This window comes from Microtus pennsylvanicus, chromosome 8 (genome assembly GCF_037038515.1).
Source record: "Microtus pennsylvanicus isolate mMicPen1 chromosome 8, mMicPen1.hap1, whole genome shotgun sequence".
Classification (NCBI taxonomy): domain Eukaryota; kingdom Metazoa; phylum Chordata; class Mammalia; order Rodentia; family Cricetidae; genus Microtus; species Microtus pennsylvanicus.
Genome location: NC_134586.1, coordinates 22980931 through 23000846, shown reverse-complemented (window position 1 = coordinate 23000846; position 19916 = coordinate 22980931). Strand labels below are relative to the sequence as shown.

The following is a 19916-nucleotide window of genomic DNA, read 5'->3' as shown; positions in this document are numbered from 1 at the left end:
GAGTGGCGACCCTTGGGGCCACAGGAAGGAGGCTTCCCTGGCAGGACTGGAAACTAATCAGTCAGACGATTCACGAGGTAATCCGACTGAATTATCACAGGCGAGCCGGCTGTGTTGCTCTCCTTTAGGCTCTGGGTGGAGGAGCGCCAGCAGCATTTACTCCCTGGCCCACAGCCCATGACCCCAGCGTGTCATCCGGCTGCACCTGAGCTTGGGCTCCTTCCTGGATGTTAGACTAGCTCTCAGCGCAGGAGGAGCACTGTGGACTGCCATGGGAGAGGGATGGATTAGAGGAGGTGGCAGCCGCAGGGGAGGGGCAGGCAAGTCCAGACTGAGCTGAGCTGCAATGGAATTAACTCCGCGGCAGCCACATAAGCCTGTCCAGAGGCTAGTGCCGGCCAAGGGCCACCAGTTGGGACTTGGCGTTCGGGGACCAGCACCATGGCAGCCCCTGGGCTGCGAGGTAAGTTTCCCCTGCAGCAGGACCCTAGTTCTCAGCATCTCATAAGTTGATGTAGAGGAGAAGGATTTCTAACATCTGTGTTTTGGGATGAGTGTCTTCAGGTGAAGCTGGAAAGCGTGGTGTGACAAACTTAGCCCTATTCTCTGTAGTGGGGAAGATGAGGATGCCCAAGTAATTCCTCAGACGCTTATTTTTCTTTATACATTTTATTAGGGAGGGGGCAGGTGACAGAGGATTGGAGTCACCTTTCAGTGGCTGGCCACCAGTTCCACCTGTTCTTTGCCTCTCCTTACTACAGTCTTTGTATGTGGTCCAGTCCTGAGTATAAGTAAACCAGAAGTCAGGTTAACATGACAGTCTGATGAGGACGCAGCATCCCAGAGTGGCCTCTGGGAAGTCTCTTCTTTTAAACCATTCTCAGGAAGAACTCTGACATGAGGCATTTTACCTGGGTGCAGGCAAGCACAGGTATGGCATTCGCACAGGTGTTTCTTGGAAGAAAAGCTGACTGGGGTGGAGTTTGGGGGACATGGCTGCTATCTGGCTGCACCTCCCAAATCAGAATGATCAGACAGATGTATTTGGGAACTTGGCTTTGACGAGGTGGGATCTGCTGGATGTCTTGTTGCTGGAGCTGCAGTGGGAGGTGCCTATGGCTTTGACATGAATAGGAGAAGGAAGTGGAAGGCAAGTGTCAGTCACAGCCCTGACACTTTGTGAACAGACATTCCCAGGGACTATGTGGGCCCTGGCCCAGGGAAGGAGATCCCACTGGGCTAGGTCAGATCTCAGCCCAGGGGCAAGTGGCAGGTGGTAAGAGATCTTTGGCAAAGGGTGTGTGTGTGTGTGTGTGGTATGTGTGTGTATGTGTGTGTGGTATGTGTGTCTATGTGTGTGTGTGGTATGTTTGAGTGTGTGTTAGGATGGGAAAAGCTGCTTTTTAAGATAACAGTGATATTCTTTGGTCCTTTTACCTGTCTGAATTTTGCAATCTGACATGAGACCTCAAGGAAGGAACTTCTTGTTGTCACCCTGTTCCAGCTGCAGGACAGCCAGGGCCTGTGTGATTCTGCTATTGTTTTGCTATGCTGCCATGCTGAGACCTGATCCCTTGGGAAGGCCCTGTCCTCCAGCTTGCCTCTATGTATCCTACACCATTGTGTTGGCTGCTGATTGGAGAAGTTGTGTGAGGGTTGGGGATGGGTTCCAGACACTAACCCAAGTTCAGCTTTTGTTTCTATGTGTCCTTTCTCTTTGTCTTCCATTGTGGTATAGGAGTAGAAAGAAGGAGACATTTGGGCCCCAAGTGGAACATATCTGTTCTGAGGATCTGATTATTATTATTTATTATTATTATTCCGTCTATTCGGTGGCTCCTTTCTGCTGGATGAGAAAAGCCTATCCCAGCCTGTGCATGGCACTCTAGTGCACATGGAGGCCGTGTATCTGACAGCTAGAGATGGGGTATGGGGTGCTAGTATAGTGTAACATCCATCTCTGTCAATTTCTGTTTGTGGCCAGCAGGTTAAGGAAGGGGGCAAGCTTGAACAGACATTGCATAAAAAGAAGTCACAGAATAGTTAAGCAAAGGAAATATAGGTCCCGTGGCCTGAAAGTGTTGGGGCAGCCAGTGGCTAAGGCAGTGTGATCAGGAAGCCAGTGGGAAAGGTTGGCCATGTGTCCTATAGCTCAGGCCAAGGCTCTTGGTATCCAAAGGGAAAGCAAGACTGTTCTTAATCAAGCATCTTTATGTTCCTGGCACTAGCAGATGATTGGCACGATCACTCTGGGGGGTCAGTCCTCAACTTTTTCATGGAAGGCAAACCTGATGTTCAGAGATGCTAAAGGCCATGCCTGTGATCACGTGCTCACCAACCTCAGTCATCGAAGGATGAAGCCACAATTAAAACTCGGATCTGACCTTGGACCACATATTTCCCCACCAACTCACCTTATTGCGTTTGTTCTATTTAAAGGAAGTCATTAGGAGGAAGTGTGGATGCCAGTAATTGAGAATGGGAAATGTGGCCGAAAACGGGGCTGCTGAAGGAGGTATTAATTTTGCAAGGGGTTAGTTAAATGTCGTGGTCATATTGCAGGGAAGGCTGTGTCCCGACCCTGCTTCCAACCTGGGATCATCGTGGGCTCAAGACCAAGCAGGCTAGGGATATACACTTAGCTAGACTAAGAATAGCTACCATCATTGAGAAAAATTTATGAACTTTCTGACAGATCAGAAAAGGAAATAAGTCTCGTGGCTCTCACTGTCTATAAAAGGAGACTCGCTCACCAGCATTAAATTTTAAAATGAATGTTGCAAGCTGGGTGTGATGGCACATGCCTGTAATCCCAGCACTCAGGAGGCTGAGGCAAGGGAACCAGGAATTCCAGGCCAGTGTAGCGAGCACAGGAAGAGACTTCCTCAAGGCAATTCATATTGATACTATCTAAGATGTTGCCCAACATAAAGAACAATAGTTTTAGTAATAGATCTTATTCTATTTATCAGTGCTGGGGACCAAACCGAGAGCCTTGGTTTGGCTAAGCTCCATTGCTGAGCTAAATACCTAACACCCATTAGTAGGTTTTAAAGAGTATTATTTATCCATGGATAGTTATTGTGGGGCTTCTGATCATTTAAAATAGAAGATGTTTCTGTTTTATTCATATGTGGGTTAGTCTTCTCTGTTACCTATAAAATGTATTTTATTTATGTGTATGGGTGCTTTGTCTGCATGCATGTCTGTGTACCACGTGCACGCCTACAGTCTGGAGGCTAGTGGGTCATCAGATCCCCTGACACTAGAGTTGTAAATGGTTATGATCTACCATGTAAGGGCTGGGAGTTGAACTTGGGTCCTCTGGGAGAGCAACCAGTGCTCTAAACTGCTGAGTCATCTCTCCAGCCCCTCTCTGATACATTTTTTAAAGTAGCTGATTGCAAGCCAGTAAGTTTATCTGATAATGGATCAATTGGTTAAATCTCTAACTGGAAAGGAAGTACAGCGTATAGGAAACTCCATTTAAGACGCCTTGTTTGAGATAGTGTCTCACTATTGAAACTCTCTGTGTAGCCCAGGCTGGTGTCAAACTTGCATTGTCTTCAATCTTCATCAGCGCCATCAGTGCGGGGATTCATCAAGCACGTGCCAGCACATCCGGCATGTGCCACGGCACCCAGCTGATTGCTTTCGTCTTGGTTACCAGTTGTTGACCTTTCCCCTCAGCCTGGAGACCATCCTTAGTACCTCCCGGGGTGGGGGGGGTGTCATTCTCCCAGTGACAGACTCTTTGAGCTTGTGGTTTGTTGAAACGTGTCTTCATTTCATCCTCTGTTTTAAAGGCTATTTCGTTTGTTTGTATAATACGGGTGGACCTTTTGTTGTTCCTACTCCAGGACTTCCCGGAATGATCTCTAGTGTTTGGACAAGAAGCTAGCCTTAGTTCCTATGCTAGTTTCATTCGGGTGGAGCCTCTTTCTAGCCTGGTGGGCTGTAGAAGGCTTGTGTCTACTTTTCCAGCAGTCTGGCCATGCTGCCTGTAGCTCTGCTTTTTCAGCTGAGTTTGCTGAAATCCCGAGAGCTAGAAGTTACTGGTGACTCAGTCAATAGTTCTGTGGCATTTTTTGTGTCCCTTTTCTTTCTCTTCCTCTGGGACTCTAACCATATGTTCGCTGGGCTGTTGAATGCTGTTCCAGTGGTCCTTGAGGCTGAGCAAACGCTTTCCAACCTGAGTTCTCTGCTCTCTAGATTACTTTTATTGATCTGTTTTTTTAAACTTTACTGACCATTTTTCTCTATTTCTCAGTTTTCTCTTATGCTCATCCCATACACTTTTCTTGTTAGTTATTGTAATTTTCAGCTCTAGGATTTCTATTTGTAAAAAGCCACAACTTTGTTCACATATAATTTACATACCATGAAACCTATCTATCCAGTGGGTTTGTTTGACTATGTTCACAGAGCTGCACAATCCATTCCATGCTCCATGACAGTCACACACCTTTCCCCACTCCCTCTGGTCCCTGGAAAGTAGTAATCTAACTTTGTTCTATAGAATTGCTTTTCCTGGATATTTACCACAAATGGAACTTTATGCTGTGTGACATTTGGTGTCTGGAGATGCTTTCACTTAGCACAATGCTTTTAAGGTTCAGCTCCCTTCTGGCATGACTCAATACTCCATTCCTTTCTATGGCTCAGCGATATCCCCTTGTAAGCCTGTAATACAGTCTTACTCCACGTGTTAGCTGATTGACGTTTGGTTTCTGCTGTCTGACTACTAGGAAGGATGCTTCTTTGAGCTCTCAGGCACCTGTCAGTTTTCCTCCCTAAGGAGTATACATTTGGGAGGGAGAAGAATCATCAGGTCACATAACAATGCTGCTGAATTTTTTTCAAGGAATCTCATAGTATTTTGCAAAGCGGCTGTGCTTTGGAAAATTGTATATTCTTGCTAGCCATTTAAGGGGGTGCCAATTTCTGTGCCTATTTGCCATTGTTCATATTTTGTAGTTTCATCATTCTCACAAATAGTGTACTACATGGTTTTACAGGAGTCCAGGAGCAAGAGAAGCCTGTCACTCACTAGAGACGAAAGAAAAGTCCTCACACCTGGCAAACCATGAGCACGTTTGGCTCCAGGACTACAGAAGTGGTGTGTGCCACAACCAGAATTAGGCCCTTTTACCTGCATGGCTTTAGTTTGGCCTCTTCACTTCTAGAACATATATTAGAGATTTTGTCAGTGCTGGGAATAGGTTCTACACTCTCCCCAAAAATCCAGATGCTAGATGTCACAAAACATAGGCAATTTGTGCCCAAACGGCTTGATACACTTGCTGTATGAACTGGATGCATGGTCACCTGCTGTAATAAAGAGGAAAACAAGTCCCTTCCTCAATATTGGCAGCATAGCTATATGACATTCTATGTGGAGTCTCAAGGAGCCACAGAGTCTCAAGCAGCCATCTGCTGTCTCAGAGTCCTGTATATGTATCACCTTTGGAGGGGCATTCTTGATCCACTCTACTCCCCTTTGTTCCGAGTGCTGAAATTTGAGCATCTCATACCTTCCCCGGGAGACAAATGTGTAAATCTGTAATGTGAATATACACAGTAAATGTGACCACGCCATACCAAACTTGCCCTTTCTTGTAGGCCCCTGTTGCAAGAATGCTGCTGCTCCTCAGAGGCCATGCTACATGTGTGCTTCCTCCTGAGCATGGGGCTCCTCTGCATTTCACAGTCTCCTTTGCAGTTAGGTGTGGCCATGAGTCTGAACTCTAGGCATCGGGACATGAAGGGTGATGCGCACTACTTCTAGGTCTGACCCATCGACACCTTCCCGGCCAGCTCCTCCACACTCCTTCAGTGACTCCTTGTCATAGGGAAGACAGAGAGAAGCTGGCTGAGCCTCTATTACCCAGGGTTCCCAGAGAATTACCTGGAAAAGAGCCATCTACCACCCTCGCCACCAACCCTGGGTTGTCGCTTTGCGAGAAGTGAACATTGTTATACTTTCCACATGACTTCATTTTTAGTGGTTTGTAATATTTCAGTTAGCTGAGCAGCCCGTACCTTATACGCAGAGTGTCAGTTATTTGCCACCAGTATGGATAATAATAAAATAATTCCACTTATTAATGTAGTAACCTACCCATACCAAGCGCCTATATTTCAGTCTTGTCCAATAATGCCATCCCAAAATTCTCCCAGAGTGATAAATGTAAGAACCCTCTTTACACGTTTACATGGTATAGACAGGAAGAAGCCCTCAGAGACGGTGTGAATACTGAGCTTCTGGTACATAGTAGACTTACAACGAGTGGGTCGATAAAATACTGAAAATTTGAGTAAAGGAGCTCAGTGGGAGAAGTGCTTGATGACTGAGTTCAGATTCCCAGAATTTATGTGAAAAACTATTGGACCCAGTAGTGTAAGTGTCTGTGATCCCAGTGTTCTGTGATGGGAAGATGAAAGGAGAATCCTTGCACACTAACAGCGTGGCTACCCGAGTCCTTGCACACTAGCAGCGTGGCTACCCGAGTCCTTGCACACTAGCAGCGTGGCTACCCGAGTCATTGCACACTAGTAGTATGACTACCTGAGTCCTTGCACACTAGTAGTATGACTACTTGAGTCCTTGCACACTAGCAGTGTGGCTATCCGAGTCCTTGCACACTAGTAGTATGACTACCTGAGTCCTTGCACACTAGCAGCATGACTTCCTGAGTCCTTGCACACTAGCAGCTTGGCTACCTTGGTATGTGCAGCCCTGCACAGTAAGGGAGACCGTGTAGAAACTAGGAAGTGAGACAGACACCAAGGTTGTCCTCTGACCTCCGGAGAGGTCATGCATTCATTCTGCTCTCTCCCCGCTTCCCCACCTGTCTCTCACTCTCGGTTTTACTCTTGCTCTTTTTCTCTCACACATATTCTGCACGTGAAAACCAAATCATGCCTTGGGAGGTCATCAAGAAGTGAAAAGACAACCCATATAATGGAATCAATATTTGCAAGTCATTGACCAGATAGGAAGCCTGTTTCCAGAATATGTAAATAATTCTTACAATTATACAACCAAGATAGCAACTTGATTTTTAAGTAAACAAAGAATCTGTATTTCTCCAAACAAGATGCACACATGACCAGCATCCTGTGAAGAGATTCCCAGTATCATTGGTCGTCAGTGAAATACAAATCCGTCTTAAGTTTTAATGTTCAAACCTTGATCGCTAGTTCTGAATATTCATCTTCACTGTGTTAGGGCAAGTTGAACAACCAAGAGAAAGAAGTGGTCAGATATGGGAGATGTGGGTGGTGGAGGGGCATGAGGGACGTTGAGAGAAGTCACAGAAGAGATGAACCAATCAAAGTGGGATGTGTGTGTGTGTGTGCGCGCATGACAAGGTGGGGAAGTTATGTTTGCTCATTGTTCATGATGCATCATCACGTTCTTTCATGTCAAACAGAGCGAACTTGTTGCAAAACAGGCTTACTTAATAAGCCAATAGAACAGTTTTGACCAATTATCTTCTAGACAGGCTGTTTTCTCATGGCAGACAAAGGAGGGCATGTACACTTTAATCTGATCAGCCATGCTCTGAGCCAGAGTGAAGGATGGGTTAGCAATGAGTAAGCGTTGTTTGGTCTACCTGTCTGAGTTCTGAACTATGAATTTTGTCATTGAGTGAGTACATGACAGAGACAGCATATTCTTCATAAGGTTATCAGAAGGTTAGATGAGTTGATATAAACAAGGTACCTGGCCCTGCCAGTGAGCTCAGGTTTGGAATGAATTTGGTTAATTGCTACAGTTTAGATCTTCTGTGTTCCTCAAAGACCTATATGCTGAAGGTTTGATCCTGCACTTGTCAACCTACACAGATATGGGGGAAACTTCAGACATGGCAGGAATGGAAGGCAGTGGCTGGGTATTTGGGGCCATGTGTTTGAAAGGGATATCAGAACCCAAGTGCCTCAACTTTTATGGCTTCCTGATCTGCTATGAGGTGAACAGCTTCCTTCACCAAATACCTGTACCAATATGGGTTGTCTTGTTATAGTCCCCAAAGCAGCAGCGACAACCTACCAAGGACTGAAACCTCCAAATTATGGTCTAAAAGAAGCTTTTCCTTTTTCTCAGTTGATTTATCACAGGTATCGGTTCCAGCAGGTACCTGAATAACTAACTAGAACAGGAGTGTTTATTTTTGATGGAGGTGTTAGGAAGGAGACTACTCAGTTGCTTGGCAAGTCTCAAGACAATGGAGATATTATAGTAACACCGTGACCCATATAACAAAAGGTCTCCCCATTTATGAAGGTCATTTGTAGTGGTAAGGTGTTAAGGATCTCCCTGCCTACCCATCCCCCATCTCCCATTCTTCCAGGCACCCCATTTATGCTCACTATAGCCAGTGTGGTCTTTAGAATAAGATTCTAAGTATGGTATGTTGCTCCTCTGCTTAAAATCCTATTATATTACTATAAATCATAACCTTGAATACCAACAGTGGGATCTGGCGATGGTTATAGAGTTGGAGAGAGATGTTCAAAATCAAAGAAAGGCAATACCAAAGACCAAAGAAGAGAAAAAGAAGTTTATCCCACGGGAACTGCAGGAATTTTATTCAAAACACACACACATGCAGATGCACACATGCACACACACATACATACACACAGAGAGACACACACACACAGAGACACACACACACAGAGACACAGACAGACAGACAGAATGCAAGAATACACATGAACATAGTCAAGCAGGAGAAAGTCTTGGGAAAGTTGAGGAGAATATAAAAGATGATAAAAGGCCTTCCAGGACATATTAAAAATGTTGACTTTAATATCTCTAAAGATCCTGTCTGTACTTCACAGTGAACACAGCTGGCAGCCGGCACCGTGGGTGGGAAAGAAGCAGGCAGAGGCTGCACTCCTTACTCCCAGAGCCCCAGTGATGGCTGCTCGGGACCAAAGAACCGCCGCTTTCTTGGGATCTCTTCTCCCTTGCCCACTGCAGATGCCTATTCCTCTTCTCCAGATGAGTTTCATGCTTGCCATCCCAACATTGAGGGGGTAGAGGCAGGAGATTTGTGGGTTAGGACAGCCAGTGCTACATAGTGAGACAGTTCTTAGGAAAAAAGTCATGTTCTCTGGGGTCTCTCCTGACACCTCTAGGCAGAGTGGAGGGTCTTGGCCTTCTTTTGTTGGACGTCTTCCTTCCCTGTGAGAACCCAGGGCTTGTTGGGAAGGATTGTGTTCTGTTCAGCTTTACAATCTCAAAAGTCCCACAATGCACAGCAAGTGAAATGGCTCTGGAATGAAAGAACAGAGATATAGGAGATTGTATGTAATAGCATTGCTCTTCCAGGGGACAGCCAGGTATGCTTATGATGTGATGGAGGGTGTGGAGCAGATCACGAAAAACCCTTTGCGAACAGACTAGACAGCTTGTTTTTCCTCCTCACAAGAGTAGAAAACTGGCTGATGGGATTGGGGTGGTGCAGGTGCTTCAAATGGCAGCCTGAGTCATGTAAGTGTGCCAAGGAGGAGAGCTCGTGTGTTAGTTCCCTTTCCCATTGCTGTGACCCTGTACCTGGCAGGGAGCAACTTAATGGAGGAAAGACTTAGGTGGGCATGTGGTTTGGGGGATACAGTCCGCTATGGTGGAAAGGCATTGTGGGTGGTGATTCCACCCGTTGGAGTCTCTGTGGTGGTTGGAGTGTAGAGTTGTTGCTGGCTACATGTCATCACCAGAAAGGAAGGAGAAATGGAGGGGGGAAAAAGAAGGAAGGAAGGGAGGGAGGGAGAGGGAAAGGAGAGAAAGAAGAGGAAGGAGGAAGAAGAGGAAAGAAGAAGGAGAAGGGGGAAAAAGAGGAGGGATGAGAAGGAAGAAGGAAGAAAAGGAGAGGAGACAGAACACTTAGGTTAGAAGTGAGGCTGGGCTTAACTCTCAATGTCCACCCCCAAGTGGTCCATTTTTTTTTCAATAAAGCCAAAGCCCCAACTCTTTTTGTAAACCACTTCTTTTTTTTTATTTAGAAGGCTTGTTACAGAATATATTTTGATCATATTCTTTCTCCTCCCCCAACTCCACCCAGAAATTCCTACCTCCTTACCCATACAACTTTATGTTCTTTCTTTTTCTTTTTTATTGTTTTTATTGAGTGATATATTTTTCTACACTCCCCTCCCTTCCTCTCCCTTCCCCTTCTACTCTCTTCTATTGTCCCCATGCTCCCAATTTACTCAGGAGATCTTGTCTTTTTCCACTTCCTATGTAGATTAGATCCTTGTAAGTCTCTCTTAGGGTCCTCATTGTTGTCTAGGTTCTCTGGGATTGTGAATTGTAGGCTGGTTTTCTTTGCTTTATGACTAAAGCCACTTATGGGTGAACACATATGATATTTGCCTTTCTGGGTCTGGGTTACCGCATTCAATATGATGTTTTCTAGATCCATCCATTTGCCTGCAGATTTCAAGATGTATTTTTTTCTGCTGTGTAGTACTTCATTGTGTAAATGTACCACATTTTCCTTATCTATTTTTTTGGTCGAGGGGCATTTAGGTTGTTTCCAGGTTCTGGCTATGACAAACAATGTTGCTATGAACATAGTTGAGAACATGTCCTTGTGTCACGACTGAGCATATATATCCAAAAGTGGTATTGCTAGGTCTTGAGGAAGGTTGTTTCCTAATTTTCTGAGAAATTGCCATACTGATATTCGAAGGGGCTGTACCAGCTTGCACTCCCACCAGCAATGGAGGAGTGATTTCTTTGCCCCACATCTTCTCCAGCATAAGTTGTCATCAGTGTTTTTGTTCTTGGCCATTCCATTCTTGAGATGGAATCTCAGAGTTGTTTTGATTTGCATTTCTCTGATGGAAACCTTAAAGTTTCTAATCTTTCCAAATAATGCCACCACCTGAAAACCAAGTGTTCAAATGCCTTTTAAATTCAAATCACAACACGGAGGGAGGTAAGATCAGTGGCAGGGAGGTCTGTACATAAGGTTAGCACTTATGCTGGTACCAGGCAAAGATGCTAACACTGGCAATGTTGCCATCAGGAACCGGGTGTTGATTTGTATTTGAGCCAAGGGCTAAGGAGGAGATTTGTAAAAAGCTTTTCTTGTGTGACAGGACTTGCTTAGTGTGGTCTCATTGGAGCTGTGGGAGGTTCTTCAAGACATATAGGGCAAGGTGTGGGGTAATCAGCAAGACAATTGGGCCCAGATGTAAATTGATGCCTCAAGTTCATTCTGGTCAATGATGAAGACTACCAAATGGACAGCATTCTGGGATAGAGATGTCCCCTGACTCATGACTGTCACATCCCAGCAAACCCATCTGGAAAACACTGTATGTATTTAATACATCTCACTCAGACTACCGTATTTTTCCTTTTATTGAAAATAGGTTTTTTTCTTGTAACAAATCCTGATTATGGGTTCCCCTCCCTTTCCTTTTCCCGGTTCCTCCTCCTCCTCTCCCCTCCCATCCAGATTTATTCCCTTTCTTGTCTCTCAGAAAACAAATAGGATTTTAAGGAATAACAGTAAAATATAACAAAATAAAATACAATCAGATAAAACAAAAACTATCACAAGGGAGTTGGACAAGACAAACAAACAGAAGGAAAAGAGCTCAAGAGAAGTTACAAGAATCAGAGATCCACTCGGTCACACACTCAGGAATCCCATAGACAGGAAACTGGAAGCCACAGTGTATATGCAGAGGACCTGGTGCAGACCCACGCAGGCCCTGGGCATGCTGCTTCAGTCTCTGAGTTCACAGGAGTTTCGCTCATATTGAGTTAGAGGGTCTTGTTTCCTCAGTGTCCTCCATCCCCATTGAATCTTACATTCTTTTCTGCCTCCTCTTCTTTGAGGTTCCTTCAGCCCTGAGGGGAGGGATTTGATAGAGACATTCCATTTGGGGCTGAGTGTTCCAAAGTCTCTCATTCTCTGCATAATGCCTAGTTCTGAGTCTCGTATTTGTTCCCATCTGCTACAGGAAAAAGATTCTCTGAGATGGTTGGGCAAGGCACTGATCTGTGCACACAGCAGAATGCCATTAGGAGACAGTTTGTTGCTACTTTTTTGGTTTTGGTTTATTTTTTAGGACAGTAGTATTTGATTTGACCCTAGTTCTCTGGTTCTTGGTCATCCAAACTTGATGGGTATGGGTTCCATCTCATGGAGTGGGCCTCACATCAAATCAGATACCGGTTGGTTACTCCCACCGGGTTTGTGCCACCATTGCCGTGGCATATTTTTTTTATAGGCAGGACATCATTGTAAATCAACGAGCTTGTGGCCGACTTGGTGTTCACATTCCTCTTTTGACACCATGCAGAGTACCTTCCTGTAGGGTGAAGGCTCTATGTCAGCACCAGGTCAACTTCCCCATGTTCAATGAGGCGTTGTCTTCAGCAATGGGACCTGGCTGTCAGTTTGTGGAGTGCAACCTACAGTCTTGGCAACAGCTTGGGTTGTTTGGGGATTCCCATGGAATCCCTTCGGCCAACAATTCGATTAGATATAACCCATCCCTGTTATCGAAGGCTTTATTTGGTGACAAGAGATGGCCAGTTGGGGCTCTGCCTACCCTCATTATTTTATGATTTCATTTAGACCATCTTCATATGTATATTGGGAAGCTTCTGCTGTATCAGGTTTCCATACGGCCCCTCAAACGGCCCTGACGTTTAGCTTTCTTTCCTTGCATTCCCTCCCTTACCCTCTATTCTTTCCCTGCTTCCACTTGATCATCCTGTTCCAGCCCTCCCCATCCATCCATAACCATAATCTATCTGCCTTTAAACATGTTCAGAATACTGACTGACAGTGAGCACAGATGGGCAAACCCAACTATATCAAAGACTTCTTTATAACAAAGTATTGATATCTCGGGTAATTTGTTAAATACCATAGTGATGGTCAGAATGATGGGGTGTGGACATTTCCACACCACCCCAAAGTTGAAAAACTCTCCTCAGATGAACTATGTTGGACCAGGAGTGAGAGCCTTCAAATGTGGAAGTGCCCAGGTCTCTCTGAGCCTCCCCAGAGGAGCCACCATGCTTAGGGCCATTGCTACGTGGACCCCTGTTCTTAGGCTTTGAGGATGAGTGTGTTCTGTCTCCCTCTGATGTCCTGGGTCTGACTGTTCTTGCCAGAAGCAGTGACGTTGAGATGCAGTGGTGAAGGATGTCCTGTCCCCTTTTGAGATAAAGCTCTGTTGTCTAGCTCAGGGTTGCCTAGACCTCAACGCACTCTCTAGACTAGCTGTGGAGTCATGGCGTTGTGGAGTCATGAAGCTGTGGAGCTGTGGAGCCGTGGAGTCGTGGAAGTCTTATTGCCTCAGCCTCCTTGGTGCCTGTATTGCAACATCTGACTGAGGTTGCCTTTTAAAAACCCAGGGCAGCTCAAGCTTCACTCATCCATAGTCAGTGATGGGACGGGATGGTGCTGAGGGGGATGCTCGGAGGATAAGTCCTGTTGCCCGAAAGCCCAGCACCCCTGGGAGGGAGGAAAGCTTGCTCCTGCCACCTCTGGGAGGCTCCAGGGCCTTGTTGAGTCACCTTGCTCTCTATCCTGAACCTGCTGACCCCATTTCCTGTTCTGTCCCTGACAATGAGTCCTTTGCCTTGTTCCTGGCAGTGTCTCTGGTCTCCTGTTCTTGTTTATTGTCATGGCTCCCCCCTGAGCTTTTCTTGAGAGCCCATCCTTTGCTGCTGTTTGAATGCCTATTCTACTTCTAATCCTGTGCAGTAAATTTGAAGACCCGTGCTACGTTGTCTGTTTGTCTCTCCTCTGTGTGTGTATATGACATGATTGGAAGGATTTGGAATCCCTGCCGCCCAGTGTTTCTCAAGTGTCATCCTCCATCTGTGTCCTCATTAGAGACTGTGCCTTCAGACTAAGGCCTGCACCCAATGAACCCGCCGATGCTTTCAAAATACCTTCTTACTTATGCTATACGGGAGTGTCATCTTGCGCTGTTTAGTGTCAATAAGCTTAGTCAGGATTAAATGAAGGGATGGGTATGGGAGCTCTCTGGTGATGAAAGGGGAATATTTGAATAGAATGAGGCTTATCAAAGTAGAGAGGGCTGAGGAGAGGACCTCAGGACTTGTGTAAGTAGGCTTTGAAAGCTGGCTCTACTCTTTGGTCATTTAGACATAGGCTTCTCCTGGCCTGAATTCCGTAGGCTTTATTTTTCTCTCCAAATCTTCCATTCTACCGAAGGCACCTGTAGCCTTACAAAGTCTGGAGGTTGGAGTTGTCCTCCACAAGAAGGGGTAGAGCTCTTCTCTGGGGCCACTGAACTGAAATATCCAAGACTGGGCCCAGAGTATACAATGTGGTAGTCTCAGATAAGTAAGAAGTCAGTCTGCGTGGACTGCCAGGTGGGATAGACGATAGCCAGTGTCCCTCCTACTGAGTCTGGGAAGCTCCATAGGAAGCTAGTTAAGCAGGCATATGGGGAGCTACAAGCAATGCTAGAGTCTTAGACCAGAATGGCTGGATGAGGCTGAGAAGGGTGGGAAGACTTGAGACCTAGAGCCGAGCAGATGGGAAAGTTTGGGATTATAGTCAGAGTGTGAGCCCTTCCCTGATGGCACTGGATGCTGGCTGGGTGTGAACGGTTTGAGCTGAGCAGTTGAGGTCTGAGAGGAAGCCCTTACCTGTCAGCACCAAAAGCAGGGAAGACAGGCGGGGGGAGAGGGGGAGGGAGAGTTTGTGCATAGTGGTTGGAGCCTAGGGAGCCCATAGCTTTTGGCATTTGGAGCTGGATAGGTGGGCAAAGTTTGCAGTGTCATTTGAATTTAGATGGGGGCTTCATTGACTTTGTAGACTGCTTTCAGTAGCATGTTGTTTATTAATTCCACTGAGTCAGGAACTTGGGAGAACTTTCCAGCTTCTAGTGTCTTCTTCTATTTCTTTCTTCAGTATTTTATAGTTTTTGACTTTCTTGACTCTATGGTTAGATTTATCCCTACATAACAGGATCTTTTTGAGGCTGTGGTGAATGGGTTTGTTTTTCTGATTTCTCTGTCTCTAGGTTCTTCATTGGTGTATAAAAGCTATTGATATTTGTATACTGGTTTTATATCTTGCTGTCTTCCAAAATTAAAAGAAATTGGGTCTTAAAAGTTTGAATGGAGACCGTAGGGTCGAAGTATAGGGTCAGAAGATCTGCAAACAAGGATCAACTGTCTTCTTTCCCTTCTCTGGTTTTATTGTTCTGGCTAGGAATTCTAGTACTATATTGACCAAGACTGTAGAGATAGGGCACATCTATCCTGTTCCTGATTTTAGAGGAAGTGATTTTATTTTTTTCTCATTCAGAATAATAATGGCTGTCAACCGGCTGGAGAGAGCCCTTGTGTTGAGGTATGTTAGTTTCTTCAGTTATGTATAAACTATAGCTACATAAGCTATTAAACTATAACTATAAAAATTAACTTTATAAACTAACAGTGTAAACTATAGTTAGATTCTCAGGACTTTTATGATGATGGGGTGATTTGTCAGGTTTTTGTTCTGTGACTACTGAGATAATCATGTGGTTTATTTTGTCCTGCTTCTACATACATGCCGTATTTCATTTATTGTTTTGTGCATGTTGAACTGTCTTGGCCATGGTGCATGATTTTTAAAGTATGTTGTTGAATTCTGTTTGTGGGGATTTTACTGAGGACTTTTGCATCTATACTAATCAAAGAAGTGGGTCTATGGTTTTGTGTTTTCATTGCATCCTCCCCTGGTTTAGGTCGGAAGGCAAATACAGGTTTCAAGAAGGACTCGGGAAGCACTTCTTCCCTTTTGGTTTTGTGGATTAGTTTGAAGTATGTATGCATTAGTTCTTGGCAGACACCATGAAACCCAGCAAGGAACATTCCCGGGGTGCTTGTTATTGGAAGACTTTCATTGCTGCATTGGTGTCATTGCTTGTACAGACCTTTTTAGTCTTTAAGAAATATCCCCTTGAGAATGAGTATCCACAGAGTGGTTCCTCATAAAATGGGACATTTATACCAGACTGCCCTGCAAAGGCTCAGTGACCATCACGGAAGAAAGAGTGGTCAAATTACAAAAGCTAGAGGTTGGAGGACTGGGGTGAAGCAGCGTCTTCTAGATATGATTGGATCACTATGCCCTTACAGCTGCAGCGGGTTTGGTGTCAAATGGGATATGAGGTATGAGGGCAGATGGATTTCCAGTTATTTCTAGATTTCTGGCTGTGTTTTGAGTGTACAGGACATCCCAAGCATGAATCAGGTTGGTTAATCTTGGAAAAGAATCTTGCTAGGAGAAGGTCACCAGTCTGGTTTGGGGCATGTTGACTTTGAGGGGCTCTCAACCGTTCAAGTGTAGGTGCCAAGCAGGTAGAGCAATGTGTGCCTAGAGGAAACTAAGGGTAGACAGTAAAACTTACAAGTCAGCGACAGATGGTAATGACCTTCATAGGAGTGGATGATAGCACCCAGGAGGAAGTTAGTTGTGGTGAGGCCCCAGATCCCACCCTTGACAACGTCTATCTAACTAATGCAGAGATGAGTAAGCTATCTCTTCTACCCTCATGGCACCTAAATGCATCAGCACCCATGGATCTGTTTGGTGTTTAAAATAAGTGTGCTAAGAGCCAAGAGAATGAAGAGAAAAGAGAAGGAGTGTTTCCAGATGAGTGGACAAAGCCATCTCACAGGCTGTGTGATGGTCTTGACTTCTCATGGCTCTTCTTTCACCTTTACGCTCCTTAGGGAGTCTCTAGAAGTGTATTGACCTCACAGCCTTCACCTGATGGCGCAGATAGGTTTGTGACTCATGATCTGTGCCATCGTTGCCTGGTTATGCCTTTCTAGAGTGGCGGCCATTGAGCCGCATGCCCTGTCCTAATCAACGTAGGCTGGGAGATTGCCACAAAAGCAGGACCTCCAGGCAGTTGTGATGAACTTGGCTCAGAGGAAGCAGAGGACACAGCCAAGATGGCTGGTGGGTCCTCTGGAGGCCCCGGGCTTCCTAGGAGATGCCATACATGGTTTGACCAAAGCTTTGGATTGCTTCTCAACTGCGATTTGGGCATATTGGAAGATAACTCACAGGGACAGGTGGCTCCAGATGATCCTCCTCCTCATCACCTCAAAGCTGTGCATCTGGACTTTCTCTGGGTTAATCTTTCTGGTCTAAGGCTGCTCTGGGCCAGTTGAGGCATAGATCTAAAGAAAGGTATCAAGGAAGGAAACTGGGTCAAGATGGCACCCAAGGATGGAACCTCCCCCTTAATGTCCTGAGCTGAGAGACCGTGTTGAACCACCAGGATGTATGTTCTGTCTCTGGGGAGGCTCTTCATGGTTTTCTCTGATTTTCAGAAGTTACTTAGTTTTTGAGACCTAGGTTTGAGTCCTTATTTGATTTCTTATGATTTTGGTCTCCAGTGGTGAAGAGCCAACACCCAGGTGAGCCTATACCCATCAGTCATGGATGTTTGCCTCACATTTGCTACTTTCCTGGTTGCTATGACAAAGTAACAGAGAAGCATTTTCAGGAAGGGAAGGTCTGTCCTGGCTTAGAGTCTGAAGGGAGGTGTTGGGAAAGGCACGGCAGCAAGAATGCCAGGCTGGCTGGTCACATCACATCGATAGTCAGGGCAGAGGGGAGTGAAGCTGGGCTATAAAACCTCAGGACTTGCTTCTAAGGACTCACTTCCTCCAGGAAGGCTCTACCTCTGGAAGGTTCCATGACCTTCCTAAATTGGACCACCAGCTTCAGACCAAGCGTTCAAATATTCCAGCCTGTGGGAAACATTTCACATTCAGGCCACAACAACCCCACTGGTAGCAATCAAATTTCTCTGCACACAGCAACATCTTGAGAGGCCATGCTTCTCAAGGTCAATAACCACATGTTCTAGACTCCTTGGAAAAAATCATCAGATAGCTGGATGCCTAAGGGTTGGCAATTGACCTGGTGGTGGGAATATGTTCTCCCTCTAAACTATACCCTCAGCCTTGACTGTGTTTCGAGAAATCTGGCAGAATGTCATTTATTCATCCCTTAGGCAACTACTTAGGACCAATCTGAATGTACAGGGCGTTGCTGCTCACATGATGCTTAAAATGGAAAAAAGCACAGTAATGTTTATTATCACCTTTTATTGTGAACTCAGAGGCCAGTCACTGTTTGGGGTGTCTGGCATGTGTTCTTCTGTTCTCCTTTCCATGTCTGTCCTTTGGGTAGTAGAAGAAACAAGCCTAACATGGCTACAGTGCTAAGAAATGATGAGCTGCTGGACAGTGGTGGCACATGCCTTTATCCCAGCACTTGAGAGGCAGAGGCAGGAGGATTTCTGTGAGTTTGAGGCCAGCCTGGTCTACAGAGCGAGCTCCAGGACAGCCAAGCAGCCAAGGCAACACAGAGAAACCCTATCTCGAAAAACCAAAAAAAAAAAAAAAAATTAAAAAAGGAAGAAGAAATGATGGAACTGACCAGTATATCTGACTTTGGTGGCTCAGGTTCAGGCACAGGCGCACCGGCTGCCTGGGTTTCCTCGAGCTGAGACTAGAGTACAGAGTGTGTCTGACCAGCTCTAAGACTTTGGTGGCTCAGGGCCTTGGCTGGAGAGAAGCCAGAAAAGGGCTGTGGGTCTCTGAGAACTTGACTTGAATCACGGGTGTGTGAGAACTTCTCAAGGCCACTGAAATGGTTTCCTGCTCCAAGGCTCCGCTGCTGCCTTAGCGGGTTCACCATTGCTCTGTCCTTGCTCCCTCCTTGCAGGTGTAGGACTGTCCAGGGCGCCTACTGGCCCAGATGCCCTGGGAGACACTTTATAGTCCTGTCTCCCTGGGAAGAGCTCCATCTACCCTGGCTCATCTGGGGCTTTCTTCTTGCCCCAGACTGCAGACTCACTGGTCAGTCCTCATGGCCTCTGGGATAAAGAAAGGACAGAGTAACAATGGATCAGTGGTGGAGGACTTTGCTTAACAGGTCCTATGCCCGGATTTGGGCTCCACCGTTGCGTGTTGAGTACACACATGAGAGATGATGACAGCTGTGGCCTCTCTCTCTCTCTCTCTCTCTCTCTCTCTCTCTCTCTCTCTCTCTCTGTGTGTGTGTGTGTGTGTGTGTGTGTGTATGTGTGTGAGTGTTTGGTTGGGGAGTTACCATTTATTTTTACTCCCATTGACCAAAATGAATGTAGTTAGATAAGGCTGTTCAAAAAACCCAGGTCATTTCCCCAGAGCCATGGGATCTGTCTCTCACTGCCTTAGATTCGGTGTCTTGAGAGTTCTGTCACCTGAACTTGTGGTGCCTCTCTTGTCTTTCTTTCTCACAGATATCCCTCTGCTCCCTGGATCTCCACGGCGGCTGAGTTCACGGACAGTGGTCAGAGGAGGCCAGGGCCCCAAACAGTACCTCAGAGTGCCAAGTCCCCAGGCCGCAGGTCAGAGGGCCAGTGCTAGCCTACACTCTAGCCAGGCCTCCAGGAGAGAGTGTTCCCGCGATAGTTCTGTGAGTATAGGTGGACATCCCAAGGGAGCTTCCCACCTGGCCCTCCTGTCATGTGAGACTTGTGTGTGCTTATGGGAAAAACCCTGGGTTTTGGGTAGAGCCCTTTTATCTTCCCTTTCTCCAAGCTAGGTCCATTTTGCAGCAACTCTGGCTATCCTTTTCAGCGAAGGGTCTGGAAGGGAGAAGATAGCCGGATGATTCCTACCTGTTGGGCTGCAGGCTCCCAGGCTCAGTTCCCACAGGCCTGAGAAACTCGTCTCCTCAGCTGTGGTGGCTCTGAGCCTCTCTCCAGTGCCTGGCATTTCATCTGGTTGCCCCGGTGACCTCTCAGGTGGCTGCTGAGGCAGCTGGGTATCAAACCAGTAATAAACAAGGAAACACCCAGAGGGAGGGAGGCAGGTCCCTGGCCTGCTCCGCCTCACT

The 19916-nt window shown here is 46.1% G+C and overlaps 1 protein-coding gene across 1 annotated transcript in view; it reads left to right on the top strand.

The window, feature by feature from the left end:
- Positions 1 to 416: 416 nt before the first annotated feature.
- The window catches only part of Ano2 (anoctamin 2), a 362201-nt gene continuing 342701 nt past the window's right edge, over positions 417 to 19916 (top strand). Inside the window, exons 1-2 of the mRNA XM_075981962.1 lie at positions 417 to 463; positions 19318 to 19493. Coding sequence (XP_075838077.1) covers positions 442 to 463; positions 19318 to 19493 — 198 coding nt within the window. The 5' untranslated portion in view covers positions 417 to 441. The remainder of the gene's footprint in view (positions 464 to 19317; positions 19494 to 19916) is intronic.